The sequence below is a fragment of the Cydia splendana genome, chromosome 17, assembly GCF_910591565.1.
Source record: "Cydia splendana chromosome 17, ilCydSple1.2, whole genome shotgun sequence".
NCBI lineage: Eukaryota > Metazoa > Arthropoda > Insecta > Lepidoptera > Tortricidae > Cydia > Cydia splendana.
In genome coordinates this window covers 16,657,003-16,675,786 of record NC_085976.1, presented here as the reverse complement: position 1 = coordinate 16,675,786, position 18,784 = coordinate 16,657,003, and the positions used below count along the sequence as shown (strand labels likewise).

The 18,784-nt window shown below is 40.9% G+C and overlaps 2 protein-coding genes across 3 annotated transcripts; both read left to right on the top strand.

Moving 5' to 3' along the window:
• The first annotated feature begins 35 nt into the window (after positions 1 to 35).
• LOC134798885 (nuclear factor related to kappa-B-binding protein-like) lies at positions 36 to 11,996 on the top strand. 2 transcript variants are annotated; one of them, XM_063771276.1, is made up of 8 exons: positions 36 to 212; positions 290 to 1,225; positions 1,618 to 1,719; positions 2,019 to 2,090; positions 4,245 to 4,351; positions 5,377 to 5,432; positions 9,287 to 9,374; positions 10,073 to 11,996. In XM_063771276.1, exons 1-8 carry the CDS (start codon positions 114 to 116, stop codon positions 11,442 to 11,444), a joined length of 2,832 nt encoding a protein of 943 aa, XP_063627346.1. In that variant the 5' UTR covers positions 36 to 113; the 3' UTR covers positions 11,445 to 11,996. The 2 variants fall into 2 exon arrangements, with proteins under 2 accessions (XP_063627346.1, XP_063627347.1); XM_063771277.1 differs by lacking the exon at positions 2,019 to 2,090.
• Positions 11,997 to 14,038: 2,042 nt separating this feature from the next.
• LOC134798943 (V-type proton ATPase subunit D-like) lies at positions 14,039 to 18,595 on the top strand. The gene is made up of 6 exons (XM_063771376.1): positions 14,039 to 14,372; positions 14,812 to 14,948; positions 15,588 to 15,826; positions 16,776 to 16,857; positions 17,185 to 17,314; positions 18,024 to 18,595. The coding sequence occupies exons 1-6, from the start codon at positions 14,237 to 14,239 to the stop codon at positions 18,173 to 18,175; spliced, it is 876 nt and encodes a 291-aa protein (XP_063627446.1). The 5' UTR covers positions 14,039 to 14,236; the 3' UTR covers positions 18,176 to 18,595.
• Positions 18,596 to 18,784: the final 189 nt, after the last annotated feature.

The window sequence follows — 18,784 nt, the reverse complement described above, 5'->3', positions numbered from 1 at the left end:
CGTTTGAGAATTAAAAAAAAAACTAATGTCAATTTCGCGTCAAGTCGCGTCCGCTTTTTTTCTGAAAGATGCTTTCTATAAAGTTAGAATATTCAAGTGAAATATAACAATTAATGGTTGAAATTATGTCTGGAGGATTAGTTGAAAAAGTATACATAGGTTTGGACCACGCGCCAGCCGCCTTCGACATAAAAGGGCGTATTCTTGGACCAGTATGTTACAACTTTCATCTCATTAGATTTCTAGTTCAAATTGAAGGCAAATTCTATTAAAGCATTTTGTATTTCAGAATGGAACTAACATAGAATATATCCGTTCGGAAACGGGCGTATTAGCCGTGTTGAAAAGTGAGAAATTCGAGCCGTTGCATTTAGCTCTGCATCACACGAGATCTGAGGCTCTGGCAGCCGCTCGGTCGCTAGCGCTGAACCTGATCGAGACTATTCGTGCTGAATTAGCTCAGTGGAGCGCGCAGCAGGCTGGGGGCCCTCCGCCGCCGCTGAATGTGCCGCCGCCGACGTTGGCTACGACAACTGCACCACCGCCCGTCCCGCCCCCTGTAGCCACCGTGGCGCTCTCAACGCCCTCAACATTAACATCCCCAGCACACCAGACAGTCAACCCACCTGTTGTCAGTGTAGCTCAGGCCACAACTCCTTTAATGACAGTCCGGCAACCCACAGTCTTACAATTCCTGCAACCGCAACAACAATATGTGCTTAATCAGGAAAACGGTCAGTTAATACCCATAGTGCAACCCGGGGTGCAAGTGTCTAATGCGGCAAACTTTACTCATTTACCAATAGCACAACATCTAAGTTCGCTACAGCAGCCAAATTTTGGTGGGACCCAGATTGTGGATTTATCTAGCATGCAGCCAGTTAATGTGACTCAGTTACGGTTGAGTGGTGTGCCGTCTTCCATGTCTATGATATTGCCGAATGGGTATTCGTTTCCTCAAGCTAGCTTAACATCATCTGACACGACAACAGTGAGTTCGGCGACATCTACTCCAGTAGTTTGTGCTGCTCAGAGTACGAATGCCTCTCAGAAGATCTTGTACAGCACAGACAAGGGAGACAAGGATGTGAAGTACCACATCCAAGGGGACACGGTGCAGTGGGCGATGCCGGGCTCGCAGACCATGTTGATTCCATACCAGCAGTTACAAGATCTAACGGCTAATCAGGCATTGCCTAATTTACAACATCAACAATTTGTTTCAGTAAGTACCTATTAGAAGATATAACACATTAGTTAATTAAAGATAATACTATGGTGAGCTCGATCCTAGTACAGTCACTACATGGGATTGTTATGCCATTTGGGGTTCTTACTAAATGGGATATTCTATATCATAAGTATTGAGCAACCAATTTAGCTAGGACCCTAAATGGCGCAACAATTGCAGAGCATGATGGTACAATATTTTTTTTTCATAGATTATAATTAATCAACTATACGGTTTTCAAACAATGAGTGTCTTTGACTTTTGAAGACACAAACAGAAGAGAGTTAGAAGGTATCCTTGGTCTTAAATGATGAATAACTTTATATTTCTAACTAATTATTTTTTTATTTAAGATTTCTTTTAATTTTCAAATCTTGTATCAACAGATAGCACCTGCCGGTGGCTTGCCTCAAACGTCACTCCCGCTTAGTGCAGCTCAGTTCCAGCAGCTTCAAGCCACGGGAACTATCATGCAACTTAATCAGAAGGTAATATGATTTACTTTTATTACCACCCATATATTTATAAATAATTGATTAGTGGTTGAAACAAAAAAATTGTAATGTTGTATGTGTGATGTTTCTAGAGAATGTTTCTCTGTTAATAATTGTCTTCACATTAGTGCTACAACTGGACTTGTTAATATGTTGGAAAAAGTCGAAAATATTGGCATTGAATATTCCTACATATGCCATAGATGTGTTTTCCTTTTGTATGTATCCATTTGTCAATTTAGCAGTAAGTCAGTTTTAATTGTATGGACTACATTTGTATGAATTCCCTACAGCCAATAGTGAGCAGTGGTTCACTGATAAATATAATATCCACTGGGCAGGCGTCGTCACCTCAAGTGTTATCTGTGAGCATAATACTTACTACATGTTGTGCAACCTCACAAGCTTACTCTAATTCCTCTTATAATTTTAATAAAAAGATGTCTGCTGGTGGTTTTCACACAAATATTATGCATATTTGCTTAACCCTTTGAACGCCATGCCTATCATGCGCGACGTCACGTCACGTCCTGTCACGGTCGCCATGTAATATGCGGAGCGCCGGAGTCGGAGGGTTGATACACCAAACAGTACACGAGTTACATGGATGTATTATACCCAAGCTTGTACACTATAAAAAAAAGCCTCGTCTCCATATCGCGCGGCAAACTATCGAACATTGGCTCGCGAGGCAGCCGCGCGCAATGGATACCGGGCTGGCGCGCGAGGCAACTCGATCAGATCGAGACGGGGCTTAATCCTCACAATGCTTGATATTCTAACTTTATATATAATTATTTTACGTGACAGAAGAGGAAATCCTTTATCGAGTGAAGGCGCAAGATCTACATTAAATGTGCTGATCATTCAATATGCACAAACATGCTAATATGAGTGTCTGCCATTCGCACGTCATTGTAAACTCTGTCGGAATGCACGAAGGTTAATATTTTGCTGTTGCCGCGCGCGTCAGTCGACTTATTTGGTGGTCAAAGGGTTAAGAAAGATGTCTGCTGGTTATTTTCTATTTCCACACAAAAGGTTTAACAGTTTCTTGGCGTATTTATTAATTTGATCCTTTTATTATTGTGTTATTCAATCACATTTACTTATTCGCGCCAAGTATAAGGCTGCTTTTCCACTGAGGAGTAGATGAGTGGAGAAAAGGGAATATTACGCGAAACTCTGCGTAGGGGGCGCCACTACCACAATCAGTCACAATTTCGAGAGTCTAAATTTTGTTATCTAACCTCTCTATCACTCTTGCATATTCGAGCGATAAAGAGGCAGATAGCTGAGTTCCCTTTGTAAACAAACCGCCTTGATGTATCAATGTCATATTTTATTGTTTGTTATGGTTTACAATGGGTGTTAGTGCTGCACTCTGACGGCAGAACATTGAGCTAATACCCCCTATAGCATTGATTGTAACTAGCAGAGCGGATACCTAGATGTGGATTACAAGCAATGATACTATACTGCTTCATTCTATCTAGGTAGCTACTGGTTCATTCCCGCAGATCTCCTTTCATTTTTGCTCATCTCCGGCTCAGTGGAAAGGTAGCCTAAAATTGATAGAATGATCACGATTAATATATTTAATTGTGTTTTAAGATTTTCATACTAAAATAATAATGCGAAAATAAACTAAATTTTGTGTAAAAAAAAGTGTAAAATTTACCCGCACACATCCACCATAAACCATAATCAATAGCCATTCTAAAAACTAATTTCTTTTTCACTTCATTTTGCTTCACGGTTGAGGTCTGTTGCAATACAATTAATTGGTTTACAGGTTATACTAATTGTAGTTATCCTAAGTTCATAAGTTAGTGCTTGAGCTCACAGTCTCATTTAGGCTTTAGATGTCTCACTGTTTAGTTTACCCGTTAGAACCATTTTAAATATGCAAGAGTAGCCACTTCATATTAGTTATATTCATAGTGGTTAACTGTGTACTATTAACATCAACACTTAACTGGCCTTCAATAGACCCAAGTCTTACCATACAGTAGGACAATTCCTTAGTATGTGGTGTCTACTCTAGTATTTATATTTCTATTCCATCTTACTAGGAAGCTTACAGAATTTACAACAATTAAATGTAGAACATACACTGTTTTTTTTTTGTTTATAAAAGATAGCATAGACTTGCAAATCTTGCAATTCTATCAAATTCCATTGAATGTGTTACATAATAATATGTTGCAATTATATTAAACCACTTTCAAGAGAGTCACCCTGAAAACGAGACGAGACAGACTAGCTTGAGTTGCGTTCCCGCGCGCGAGTCCATACTTGAAGTCGCGCTAGATGTATGGAGTCGCGCGCGAGAATGCAACTCATGCTACCAGGTCATATACCTACATATGTGATAGGTACCGTTCGAATTTCCGCTCTTCACTCTTGTTCAACGCATAAATTCCATAATTATATTACCTAAATAAGTTAATTTTCAACTTTCGATGTTAACAAAGCATAATACTGAAATACACTCACAATATTATCGACTTTTTCAGAATTCATCAACACCAACGAAAAATTTGAATCAAGAGAGTCGAGGGCAAAAAAGATTGTCAGATGGCACGCCAAGTCAGTTGCAGTTACGGCCTATTGCTCCCGCTGGGTATGTTATAACTATAAGCTGAAAAACTTGTTTACTTTATGTACCTAATGCAACTTCTCTTTCAGATATTACGAAAGACATGAAATCGAAATAATAATTGTAAAAAATATCGGAAAAATACTCGAAATCGAAACAATCAAAAGAAAAATGTTGTATCTATGACACGCCATACATCAAAAATCATTTTCGTTTATATGTGTGCGCGGCACGTCTGTACACGCGTTATTGTGTATGTGTGGGTAAGTCGCTTTACTGAGAGGACGCCAGAAGTCCGCCAGATTCATGTCGCGGCCAGTCGCGGGGCGAGGTCATGCGAGTCGGGGCGGGGCGGTGCGTGGCCGTTCTGTATGATAATACTATTACTTATCCTGTGTGTCCTATGTATGAGATGCATACAGAGTTACTGCCTTTCAACTTTGAGTAGCAGAATACGAGATTTTTTCAAAGTAGTGCCGATATGTAGTGGAGATGAAATCTTGAAATGATTTTAAGTCTTTCGTGAGATAATATTTGCAGAGATAACCCTTATACAATCTAAATTATTTTCAAATTACAAAAGCATTTGGCGTTACTATTGATATCGAGGTTATTTCTGTAAATATCAAACGCTTTCAACAACGGCTGCGGGAAGAAAAGCTATGAGAAGATTTCGAGAAACCTCGGTTTACAGTCTACTTGTGCTGTTGAGGTTTTTATAAAACCGCCAAAATTAGTCTATATTTTAGCTTCAGGGACGAATTCAAAGATTTTTTGAAGCATTCATTGGGGCGCCAGTTCTGCAAATTTCATGGGAGAATCTTGGGAAAATTTTCGCAGGGCCATCTACAAATATTTTAGAGAACTTTCAGGCGCCTTCGATATGTTATGGGAGAAAATTTTGGACCGCCATCTACATAATTTCTTGGGAGACTTTTCGCAGCGCCATCTAGAAGTCTCTTTTAGGACTTTTGGGTGTCATCGGAATGTTTGTTTGGGAATATTGTGCATGTGTACCCGATGTGTATTGAAAGTTATGTGTAACGCAGGTCGCAGGGCCAGGACAAGAGCTCGACCAGAGACTCTCGCACGTGGACGACTGCAGGTATTGATGATTTCTTGCCGAGACCCGCGATAATGTGTATTTCACGTCTAAATTATAACAACATAATGATCCACCTCTTAAACATCGGAAATTCATAATTTATATTTATACTAAGTACCTGCCATCGCCCGCGCCTACACTGTTAACTGTACATCGATGGACATTTTGGGTAATCCTAAAGAACTGCAAAGCCCAAAAAAAGTATTGCTTAGATTCGGAAAACCTGGTATAAAATATACCTCGTGAGTCGTACCTACCTATTTTTCTTTCTATAAAAATCCCTTAGTAATAATTATATCTGTTTATCTGCCTTTTAAGAAACATATACGACTATCTGATTCGCTGATTTAGACGTGAAATTGACACATTATTGCTAATATTTCCTATTTTAAGCCTATCGAGTAGGCGTACATTCTGTTGCATTTTGCGTAGTCCTGTAATTTACTTATATTATACCTACTTATGTTTTGGCGTAAGTAATCAATAATTTCTCCTTATGTTCTGCGTAAATATACCGACTAATTATTTATATTCTAAAATAAGATGTTAGATGTAATCGCGCGCAATGCGTAAATGATTGATTTAACACACACATATGTGACTTTTTTACAGTTTTCTAATCCAGCATTCTTTTCTTTCTTCTGTTCTAAGTTTATTTATGCTTTCTATAGTTTCTAACCTCAAACAGGCTTGATCGAGAGTAATATAGACTAACGTATCTGTTTCATCTTAGATTTTATCTCGTCCCCGATGCATGTTGCTGTTTCTGAGCCCCACCTAGCTTTTTATTATGATTTTTTCTTCTTATTTTACGCATGACAGGATGAACGTGGTCTTCAGTTTTTACTTCAATAATCTAGTCACAAACATAAGGAAACTGCGGTATGCTGCGGTTAAATTAATTTAGATGTATTGTATTACTTATTAAATTTACCCATTTCAGGTTTTCTCGTGCATACGTTCTACGGTGCAGAAAGCTCAATCAACATTCAGCTGCTCTGGACATTTACTTAGAATTTACTGAGTACTAGTATCTGATGATGTGATGATAAACTTTTTTTTTCATATAGGATAGCGATTAACTTTTGCCAGAGAATGCACCAACTCAAAATCGACCTGCTGAGATCGTATGCTTTTAAATTACGGCTATTTTTGGCGTATAGCGTACGTAAATGCGTAATCTACTGTATGCTGTTGGCGTAGTTAAAATAAGTTTGCAGTGTAACTGAAAAGACTTGTTGAAGAATCTTGGCGTAATAAATTGCATGGCGTAGTGTAAAATGAAGGTCTACAGCGTAAATGAAATAGAATAAGCGTTCTTACGGGCTTCCTAAATTGAAAATATCCCGCAAACGCGTAATCGTCGTTATATCATTAGCAGCAACCACGCGGCGAGAAACTAAAAGTTGTATTTTTTTATTGGAGGAAACCAGAATAATAATAGCATGATGATATTATATACAATTTTATAGGATACTTGTAACGGTAGCGATGCGACACAGATTTAAGTATTAAGTGCCAATAGAATACAATAGGTACCCCATATCATAACTCCATATAACAGAATTAACAGACACAACTAAACATAAGCAAAGTACCTAGATAGCCTCAACCGTTTTTGCTTCAATTGGTTCCTTTGTTACTTGTTTCTACTTTGGCTTGTTAAAAAATTAAACACTCTTTAAGTACATCGAAAGCAGGAATTAAGTAGGCAAATAAAAGCGTATTTAAACATAGCTAAATTAGCCCAGAGATGAAGACCCTGGCCTTCACGAGTTCACGCCACGCCTATTCTTAGCATTTCTACGTTCCAGCCGAGTGGCTTTCAGTTCCTACTCAACGAATCACCGCTTAGTACAGTACCCTCTTTTCTATACAGCTAGTATGGCGACGTCGGTACTTAAGTTGAGGAACTTAAGTACCGACGTCTCTTGCGAGCGATTTCGGCCATGGCGACTGCTTCAACTGCGTTGGTAGTGTTTATTTGCTCACAGCATTATATATTCGGCAATCGGAGTCATCAGCGCATCACTCTTATTCCTTTTAAACTCATCAGTTTCTCTTCTGAGCCGAGTCCGACGTATTCGACTACAGTGAACGTGAACCATTTGAACGCCACGCCTATCGTGCACGGCGTTTCATCGTGAACCCTGTCAGAATGCACGAAGGTTGATATTGAGCCGTAGCCGTGCGCGTCAGACGACGTCTTTGGCGGTCAGAGATCGGGCGTCGAGTGCTGTTAGCCTAAATTTAATCCTCCTCGTGAATTACTTTTATTTGCTTAATTTTTAGACTAAGCATTACAGATTGCAGAGATGAACCTACATCCACGGGAACCAGGCCTTCAGAGCCCGTCCAGCGTGCCTTCAACTTCATGTTCCTGTTTATACGATTAGCAGCGATTTTCTTAACTTAAATTTACTTAAAGCATGTTATATTAATTTTACACGGGATGACAGTGACCAGTACAATTCAGCAAGCCGCGCCACATCTGCAATTAGTATATAGTTTGCGCACGAAGGCCGAGTAATAGGAAGAATGCGTGCTGTGACTACGGGCACCTGGAGCGGAGGCAAGAAGGGCTAATGAGGGTTCATTTTTCGCCCTCGGAATTCGTACGGGAACATTGGTATGTTCCCGTAGGAATGTACGTCCAAATGCTGGTGCATTTGAACCTTTTGATTTAAGTCTTACCTTTGCAGGCCGGCTGTGACGACATACTTCTACAACTAGAAAATACTAACCTAATAAGTTAATAACGATTTCTCCTCAGCAAGTGTTCCAGTTGCATGTGCCATCGTCAACACTGATATCTGACAACTTTTAAACCTTATTGCTTGAACATAAGGTGCAGCGATGGTCAATGAGAGTATTGCTCTCAGTTCAGGCATTGCGATCTTGATCTCTAATTTTTACGAGTCTGTTTAGAACAGTACTCTTGTCACTGTCACTTGCTAGTTTTTTTAAGGCTGCCTTCCCACTAAAGGCGGAAATGAGAGTAATCAACCAATAGCATTGGTAATTGGTAATCCAGCGGGGAAGAAAAAAGATGAATCACGACCAATGCTATTAGTTATATTATAGTCTGTATCTTTAGGTATTTAAAAAATAGTAAACAAACAATTTGTACATTTTCGGGTATAGTATAAATTATCTCAGATGATTTTTTCGGGTTCGGGTGCTAATCGGTTAAACAAAAGCCTTTGTTTCTTTTAAGAGCGCTCTACAGGACGTGCCAAAGCAACCATTTCGTTTAAAAAGCAACTATCGTGATAGTATTAAGGTTCAAATTCATGGGACAGCTCGTTCAGAGAACAATCAGGGTGGTCTTGTTTTTGGAGATAACAAAACGTGTTATCTCCGTTATGGGCTGTTTTATGAATTTGAACCATATAAATAGAATGGTAAGTTTGCTTTTTAAACGGGCTTGTTCCCGTTACTTATGTCGGGGCTATCAGCAGTAAGTAGTGAACCACTGCATAAAGGAAACAATACCTTTTGTTTACCAGATTAGGGTCCGAGCCCGAAAAAATCACCTGAGATAATTCATACTATAGTTACATATAACATTTCTTGGTTAACCAACCAAATACAAAACCGACCCGACTGGACGACCTGGCTTGACCTACATTATTTGATCATGTAATGTTTTCATCTACCCTCAACTGGCTTAAGGAGCCATTTGAGGGTAGATTTTGTTTACTTTTATTTAATTGCCTAAAAATACAGAGTATAATTACTCTCACCTCCGCTCGTCTTCACCTCAATGCAGCCTAATTGTGCTAGCGGCATTGCGTAGTAAAGCGTTGCGTGTAGATGGTATTGGAGGTTGTTGTAATAGATTGTTATTGCAGCTAGAGACAACACGGTGGTCAGTATGGGGATGAAAATCAACCCGGCACATGGCACTATCATACACGTGTCGTCTGGACAGCAGACCAAGTAAGTAAAGTTACATCCACAGAAACAAAACACTAGCCCCCTTATTCATATAACTTTAAGGGCCTATTTAGTTAAATAATTATTTATCCCTTTCTTACAAATACATATGTCAAAATGACAGATAAAGACAAACGATTCATAGCTAGTTCAGGCCAGTAACGCGTTTATGTATAGAGTTCGACCAAGAAAAGTCTGCATCGATTTTAATAGCCAAAGCAGTGCAAGTGTTATTTATACGTCATAATTTCATAGAAGTTTGACGTTTAAAATAACATTTACACTGCGTGGGCTATCAAAATCGCTGCAGACGTTTCTTGGTCTAACTCTAACGCCATAGGTAGGTATTTACGTTTTTAATAAACAGACAGGCCCATACTAAGCATAACTATATGACGATGCGGCGTCGATATATTATTCGATTATACATATGAAACATCCATAAATTAGGAACAAATATTCATTCAGAAAACACGCTACTAATTCCCGAGATTCGAACCCAGGGCCAACTTGTATGTTGTTTGATTGGCATTATAAAGTAGGCCGGTATATAAAAAGAAAATAAATCATCCAGAAGATCTTAATTAGAGTTATCCATTATTGAATATTTTTAAAGAGAATAATTCAAATGAATACTGAATCGTTTATTATTCGCAAACAATCGTGAATTGTATTAATGAGCATCTCTTTTCTTTCCTCAGCGTGTCAGGGGCCGGAGTAACGCAAGAGAACACCACCGGCATGTACATCCGGCAAATGGAGCGCAACGCCATCCAAATACAGAGCAAAGACAAACAGGACCCCAACAAGCTTCAGAACCAGAACGTTCAGATGATCACCGTGCCCCAGGGCATGACGGTTCTGCAGAACCCCCTCAACATCAGCCAGATGCCTATGATTGGTCAACAGAACAGCCAAGTCTATATGATCCCCGCCAACCAGCATAACATCGTCCAAGGTGGCCTACCACCAGGCCTGATTGGTCAGCAGGTGTTGCAACCAGGACAGAATGTCACAGTCATGCAACCTAATCAATTAACGATGCCTAATGGCGTCCAATATAACATGCCTTTAATGCAAATGAATTTACCACCTAATTCGCACTACATGCCTGCCGGAATCAATTTAAATACGCAGCTATCGGCGCAGCAGCTGAACGCAGCTTTAGCCAGTCAGCAACTAACTAACCCTAATATGGCTGTGTCAGGAACTATTCCTTTAGTCCAAGCACCTCCTCCAGCGTCACCAATGGCTCAAACTAACCCACCAACCCAACAGCCGGTCCACCAAATTATGCCTCAAAATTCCACCTTCATCACCCCCACTTCTCAATACGCCGGTATGCCCGCTCAATACATGATGCAGTCTAATTCGGGAGCTATAGTTCCAGCCAATAATCCAGTGCAGTACACAGTCCCGGCCAATCAGAGCGCGAACCCACCAGCGAATAACGGCAACGGCCAATCAAATACGTCTTCGGAGAATGAATCCACCAATGGCACGAATCAGACGAATTACATAACCTCTTCATCGCAGGAAAACTATGCTATAACTCAGAATCAACAGCAAATAATGACCAATGATGGAGCAGCGACGCAAACGTTGACCAATCAGCAGACGCAACAGAGTTACACGAACAATGGCAGCAATCCTCAAACGTATAACGTAAATCAGACGACAACCACGCAACCTCCAGCCACATATCAGCCTACAAACGGCTCAAATCCCCAAGCTAACACACAGAACTACGCCGCTTCCACACCTATATCTCAAGCGCAAACCTATTCACCGTCAACCACACCAGCGCCTAACCAAAGTTATCCGACGACGAATCTCCCAAACATGCCTAATGTTGCATTCCCACCTAACCAAACGCCTAACCCTTATCCTAATGCGACAGGGCAAAACATGGCAGCTTATGCTAACAACCAGTATCAGTACACTAGTCGACCATGGTTCAGGCCTCGGTACGGGTCTCCGCAGGGCTCTCCGTACGGCGCCGGAGCCCCAACGGGGCCTCCGATGCCGGTCCCGCCGCCCGCTGGGAACTACAACTACTGGCAGGACAGCTGAGAGTTGGAGAGCAACGTCTGGGAGGAGGGACAATCCTTACTGTGATTTGATGCAGTATTAACGTAATGAACGTATAGAAACTCTTCAAAAATTGAAAAATGTCCAATGCTGGACAAAGGACTTACGAGAATATCTATAAAAAGCGGAGCAAATGCCTTTAGACAAAATGACGAACCAAATCTGATGAATCAGATCGATTTCTCGGGAGGTATCGCTGGGGCGATGAGGTTGAAGCGGACTTGCGCGATCTTCAAGCCGATAACTGGCGGGAGATTGCGCTGGATCGAGACAACTGGCGTTTACTCGTGTCGGAGGCCAAGACTCATTTTGGGTCGCTGCGCCATTAAGTAGTAGTAGTAAATCTGATGAATTGAATACACTTTGTTCAAGAGCTTTCCCACGCTGGATCTCTCGCTTTTACAGTTGAAAACGTTTCTGTAATAGGAGAATGGAACCCAAAAATATATGAGTGGACTGAAAAGATATAGATCTAGAGATTCTTTACGGAGTATTAATGTACCCTTGACTCAGACGTTAAAAATGTCCACCGATTGTAAATACATCGAGGTATCGTCTTGGGTCGTCCCATTCGTTTTTCGTCAAGTTCTTAAATTAGTCCTATTCTGCTTTCGTCACTCATTCTACATTGAAAGCCACCGACGATTGTGACGAATGTAGAATGAGTGACGAAAGCAGAATAGGACTAATTTAAGAACTTATCGAAAAACGAATGGGACGACCCAAGACGATACCTACATCGAGTATTTGTAGTTTTAAGAATTGGGACACTTAGGGCCGATACAGACGGACTGCAATTTGTCTGGGAACTGCACGTCAGCGTGCAGTTCTCATACAAGTTGCAGTCCGTCTGTACCGGCCCTTAAAGTAAGCAGACTGCTTTAAGGAAAATGTAAAAAACATTTTTGAAATGTAAATTATAGACAGTCAAGCAAATCTTGTCAGTAAAAAAAGGCGCGAAATTCGAATTTTCTATGGGACGATATCCCTTCGCGCCTACTTTTTTCAAATTTGCCGCCTTTTTCTACTGACAAGTTCTGCTTGACCAAGTATACATTTATGAAATGTAAAGAGATAATAAACGTGTAAATAGAAATAAATATAATTATGAAGTATATTTCTTAAATGTTGTTTTTTTTTTCATACACAGAACTAAGCATTGGTTACCTTGGACCACGCTAACTTTGCACAAACTGGGCTGTATGAATGCATACATTATCCCCATAAGCTCCCTACTTGACGTAGCACAAGTGCTAAGTTTTCATACCAAGGTATGAAAACTTAGCGCGTAGTCATATCTAGAATGCTAGTCTGACAAAAAAGAGTAGAAATTAAAAGTGGCAATACTGTAGTGTCGTCCCTTTCAATTCAATCTAAGAAAACGGGACAACACTACAATATTGGCCATTTAATTTCTACTCTTTTGTCAGACTATATAATGTGCGAACAAAAAGGAGAGACGCTTAGCACGAGGAATTTCGTAGGTACATGGACCCGTCTGTTTCTATCTCTATCGCGCGCGTTTAATTATATTTCTGTCCCGCTCGCAGCCATTGACAGCCGGCGTCATGGGCAGACAGGAATAGGGAATATTACGCAAAACTGAGTAGAGGGCGTCACTAGGCCAACCACATGGCCTACCGTGAAACACGATAATCGAAAGTTCGGTTTCTGCCTCTCCATCACTCTTGCCTATTCGATCGATAGAGAGGCAGATAAAGAAATTTCAATTTTCGCGTTTACTTAACAAATTAGTGCTGCGCTCTGGCGGCAGAACATTGCACCTCGTGATAAAGCGCCACTTTTTATTTTGGTTCTCTTCTTCTTTCAATAGGGGATATTACTGCAATGTTCTGCCGCCAGAGCGCAGTACTACCGACTCAGTAAATTCATAGACTAACTTATACATACTGTGCCTTAAACTGTTTTTTGACAAGTTTTCACAGACAATAAAATATGACATTGATGCATCAAGGCGGTTTGTTAACAAGGGCCTACCGGTAAACGCGAAAATCGAAATTTAGGTATCTGCCTCTTTATCGCTCGAATATGCAAGAGTGATAGAGAGATTAGATAACTAAATTTCGATTTTCTTGTTTCGCGGTAGGCCATTATGTGATGTGTCAATGTGGTTTGTTTACTGTATGTGCCACCAAAGAGAAATGGTGCCACAAAGGTGCCACCTACGCAGAGCTTTGCCTAATATTCCCTATTTAAGAGCTGGGCTCTTGTCGGTAGAGCGTGCTGATGAAGTTGTCTCCACCTTGGTCGGTCTAAAGCCAGCCCCTTAGTGTCGGTACGACACGGCCCCTACATACTCCTTTACATGGCTCATATAACTTTTCCTTGGCCTTCCCCTCCCTCTCCTTCCATTTATTTTCCCTTCTATGATGTTTCTGATGAAGTGGTCGTGTCGTAGCAGGTGGCCTATCATTCTTCCTCTTCTATTTTTAATAATACTCATTAAACTTCTCTTTTCTTTCACTCTGTTTAGGACGGCTTCATTCGTAACTCTTTCAGTCCAAGTTATTACTTCCATCCTTCGCCAACACCACATCTCAAATGCTTGTATAAATAGATATTCTTCATCTCTCTTATTATGGTTATGTTGATTATATTCTTTTTGCTATAAGTTTTACCATAGATTTAATACTCTACCTAAAGAATACTGCCTGTTATTGTCACAATGACATTGTAAGAAAAATCTTACATTTCGTGAAACCAGATCCTCTACTATACATATATTATTATACTCTTTGCTCTACCCCTTCACAATGAGCATGAACACAACAGACCGGTACCCGGCCACGGCATCGCAGTTCATGTTGCGTGAGATCAAACGCCAACAGGAGCTGGTCAATCGCGGCTACCAGCTGCTGAAGAGGAAGGCCGAAGCTCTGAGGCTTAAAGGTATATTGGTACTCGAGTCTTTAGAGTTGTTTACGGTCAAGGGGAAGACCGGTAGGTATATAACATTTTTGACTGTCATACGGCAAGAACTCTCGTATTTTTAAATGCTTAGGTACCTGCGTGGCTGAGACACAGCCAGAAAGGAAGAGAACCAATCCTTTTCTACCGACTTTCTGTAAGTTCGGCGATTCGAGCGAGTCTTTTCCCCAGGCTGACTGGAAACTTATTTTTTCTCTTCGTGTCGAGATTCCTTGTTTAGGTACCTAATGACCGAGATTTCTAATTAGAACTTGTAATAGAACCTTAAAAAGGAGTTCATTGTCGAGTCTCGAGTCCAGCTTCAAAAAGGATTTTTACAAGTCAAAAGACTCAGATTTATTTAAGCACATTTTCTTAAACCTTACTCGTCGAGTTTTATTAAAAGAACACTCTATTTTAGGTCGACAGACGGCGTCCGACTTATCAGTGACCCAAGCGGTTCTGGGCCATACTCTTAAAGAGGCCTACATATCGTTGGCAGCGGTGAAGTTCACTAATGGAGAGTCTAATGCATTGGTGCTTGAGAATATTGAGGAGGTATTTTGCTGTTGGATTATATTAGTTTATCTTCAATAAGGTATGCTAGATATTGTGACTGCAGAAAATCCGACGTTTCACGGATTAAGAAACTATATTATGTAACATAAGACCTTGATTTCTACTGGACAAACGTACATCTCGCTGTATTACTAGACCTGCTACGTTCTAAAGAATGAGACGCAGTACTTACACTGCGCTGTGTCAATCTTTAGATCAAGATCTACATAAGGTCCAGCTGGCAAATTGCTGAACTCTAAATGTCTGGTATTCTAGTATTTGTGCCCCCAGCCGCACAGCGCTTAGGACAACACTCAACAGTAGCTAACAGTTACGCTAATACCAAGTCTCAGTGGCGGATTTGCCCTAAGGCTCAGTAGGCCCGGGCCTAGGGCGGCAAGACATTAATAAGGGGCAGCAGCAGGCAGTCTATATGATGGATGCTGAGACATGGGCGGCTAGTAGTTAGGTACTACAGGCCTGGGGCCTAGAGTGGCCAAGACTGCAAATCCGCCACTGCCAAGTCTGTCAATGCTGTGCTTTTAATTCATAGTAGGGCGTCCTCAAGGAATAGCTGTTGAAAAACATTCTACGTGTTTGGTTTAAATGGTAAAACCAATGAATCTTTTTTTTGCCTAGGCACAAATCCGTGTCCAACGCATACCAGAAAACATATCTGGTGTCTCAACCGTGACCCTCCATGCTATCGAAGAGCTGGGGGCCAGCGACGCCCTCCGCTACGCCGGCCTTGGGGCCGGCGGGCACCGCACCGGCGAGGCGAAGAAGGCTTTTCGCGAGGCCGTCCATATTCTGATCAAATTCGCGTCGCTGCGCAATACGTGTATTCTGTTGGATAATGCGATTAGGTCAACGCTGAGGTATTCTCCGTATTTTATGAGCTATACCAATCGTTATTAAATACTAAAACTTTTACATTAATGGATTTGTTTGATAATAACGGTGTTATCATTTAAGTTTAATTTTTTAAAACTGGTAACACCTTGCATTCTACCGAAAGGCCCCGTTCGCACGGCAGCTTTTTCAACGCGCGTTAAAAAAGCGTTTGAATGACGCAAATGGATAACCATGTATGTATTCACACGAAGGCGGTTTTTAAGCGCGGCGCTTTTTTATCGAGCACTGTTCGATTTTCGGCGTTGAGCGTTGGCGTCAAATTGAATAGAGCATACGGATCTCCGTGTATCTGTTCTCACAAGCGTTAAAAAAGCGCCGGCGCTGCTGTCAGTTGGCTGTCAAGTGTCAATTTTTGGTGTCAATCGTCAAGATTATTATTAGTTTCACCTTAAAAATGTCAACTTATGCTTACAAATTCCTGAAATATTCAAGCTATATTCAAATAATACGTCGTAATAGCAAATAAAGTATGGCTTTGCTGAGATGCGTACGTGGCAGTACGACTCACAAGTGATTTTTAAGCGTTCATATGAACACAAATATTGGAAACGGTAAAAAAGCGCCAACGTCGGGTTTTAACGCAACGCTTTTTAAGCTGTCGTGCGAATGGGGCCAAAGTGTCCCTCGCCATACTGTGTTGCCAGGTGTATAACCTCTGGAAATCATTCTTTCCGTTGTCTAAAGGCTTCTACAGACCTCGCAACAAATGGCATTCGATTTTAGATAATTGTTGGCTAATCTATCTATTGATGAAATGCCGCAATGTATAACAAGTAGTATGCGATTATCGTGACGTTTGTAGAGGCCTACTAATAGACCCTAAGCCCGCTCCACACTCCTGCGCGAATCGCGGCGCGAAGTCGCGAACGAGTGTGGAGGGGGCTCTACAATGATCCAAATGATATTTTACAGAAAAGTGAACGGCATAGAGAAGGTCATTATGCCTAAGCTGTCGAATACAATGAAATACATTCAAGTGGAACTAGCGGAGCGGGTAAGACATTATAAATAGGAAATAGGTAATACAATCGAATCATTCTTGTTTCAAGTTGTTGTGAATTAACCTCGAGTTGCTACAGTTCATTTCTTTCGCTCATTTAGATAAAGAATTGAATAGAGCTGCATTAGGTAAACCTAAATCCTGAACATACTTAATTATTTTATTATATTATATTCCATAAATCTGCCTTGCTTGCTCGCCTTGGTGCTTGCTCAGCGCTAGAGTTGGGCCGTGTGCTGTTTGCCACTGCAATGTTTTAAGTTACGAACTAAGTTCTGTTATATCTACTAAGTAGTTCTTCATCGTATTTTATTTAATCAGGAAAGGGAGGAGATGCATAGGCTGAAGATGGTGAAGGCGAAGAAGATTCGAGCCAAAGCTCTAGCGACAATGCGTCTCGAAAACTCTCAAGACGGTGATAGCTCTGCAGGCGGTGAAAGCGGTGAAATTGGTACGCGGATAGACGTAATTTAGCTTATTTAGTAGGTAATATTAGCTAAGTATAGTTGTAGTAGTTACGTAACTTTATTTAAGAAGTTGAATACCGTTAGCAACTACCTAGTCATTACGTAAAAAATCTCTGAACGACTCTTAAAACTCGTTTGACGACACTTACTTGGGTCCTATTTTTCAAATAGGTATACCTGCTTCCCCTAATCCTCCCTGGACTTTCTAAGAGCCCTAACTCTTATTACACCGCTCACCGCTGTAAAGGCCGCTCCACACTCGTGCGCGAATTGCGGCGCGAGTGTGGAGTTAAGTTCGCAGATCTGCGAAATCCACTCCACACTCGCGTTTGCGGCTTCGCGCCGCGATTCACGCACGAGTGTGGAGCGGGCTTAATGGAAAAATAGGGTCCTCGAAACGCATTTCATGCCTTTTAGGACAGTTTAGGTCGCGTTAATAGTGCTGTTATTTTGGTCGGTATCGTCTTGCTTGGGTCGTCCCATTCGTTTTTGGTCAAGTTTTTAAATTAGTCCTATTCTGCTTTCGTCACGCATTCTACATTCGTCAAGTTCATCGGTGGTGACGAATGTAGAATGGGTGACGAAAGCAGAATAGGACTAATTTAAGAAGTTGACCAAAAACGAATGGGACGACCCAAGACAATACCTTTTGGTCGATGTAACGACGACTTTTGTTACAACCTCTATTTCCAGATGTCCATTCTGCAGCCCGTATCCGCTCCGTGGAGTGTCTCACTAGTATCATCTGCGCCTGCAAGTCGCTGCCCTCCACGGATTCCCTCGAAGACTTCTCTAAGCCCGTCTGCCAGCCCGCGGAATGGGACGATGAGGATCTCCTGTTTTAACCTTTGAACGCCATACGTCTAACATTTCATTATCATTTGACATTCCATTTCGAATTCGATTAGAACAGTTATTCGATTTCGTAACGTAATTCTTATATGTACTAGAGATGCGTTTTTGTTTTAAGTATGATGGCAAGTGTGTTGGCGTTGACGCTACGGACTATTAACGGCTATTACACACTACCACCCTGAGGTTGATTGAAGCAGCATGACATACGAACGTTTCCGAGAAATTACGGAGGAAAACAATTATGCACTAAATCCTGACCAGTAATATATGATCATTGTCAAGAGAACGCTGTTATTCTCATGTATAGGGTGACAGTTCAATATAGTATGAAAAATTAGTTTCAGTGAAATCCGCAACATGGTGCGTGTGATCATATATTCCTGGTCAGGCTTTTATACATCCATCCGTTTTACTCCTTACTGTAGGATGTCCAAAATATTAAGCCGCTTTTTTAACTTTTAGCAGAGTGAAGTTTAAACGCATTCCGCTAACTCGGCTAACTGAGAGGCATGAGTATACCTTTTGATTTTTCTTCAACTAATAAAATTACGTATGTTCTTTGTAAACTATTTCTTATTTTATAATTACGTAGGTAATTA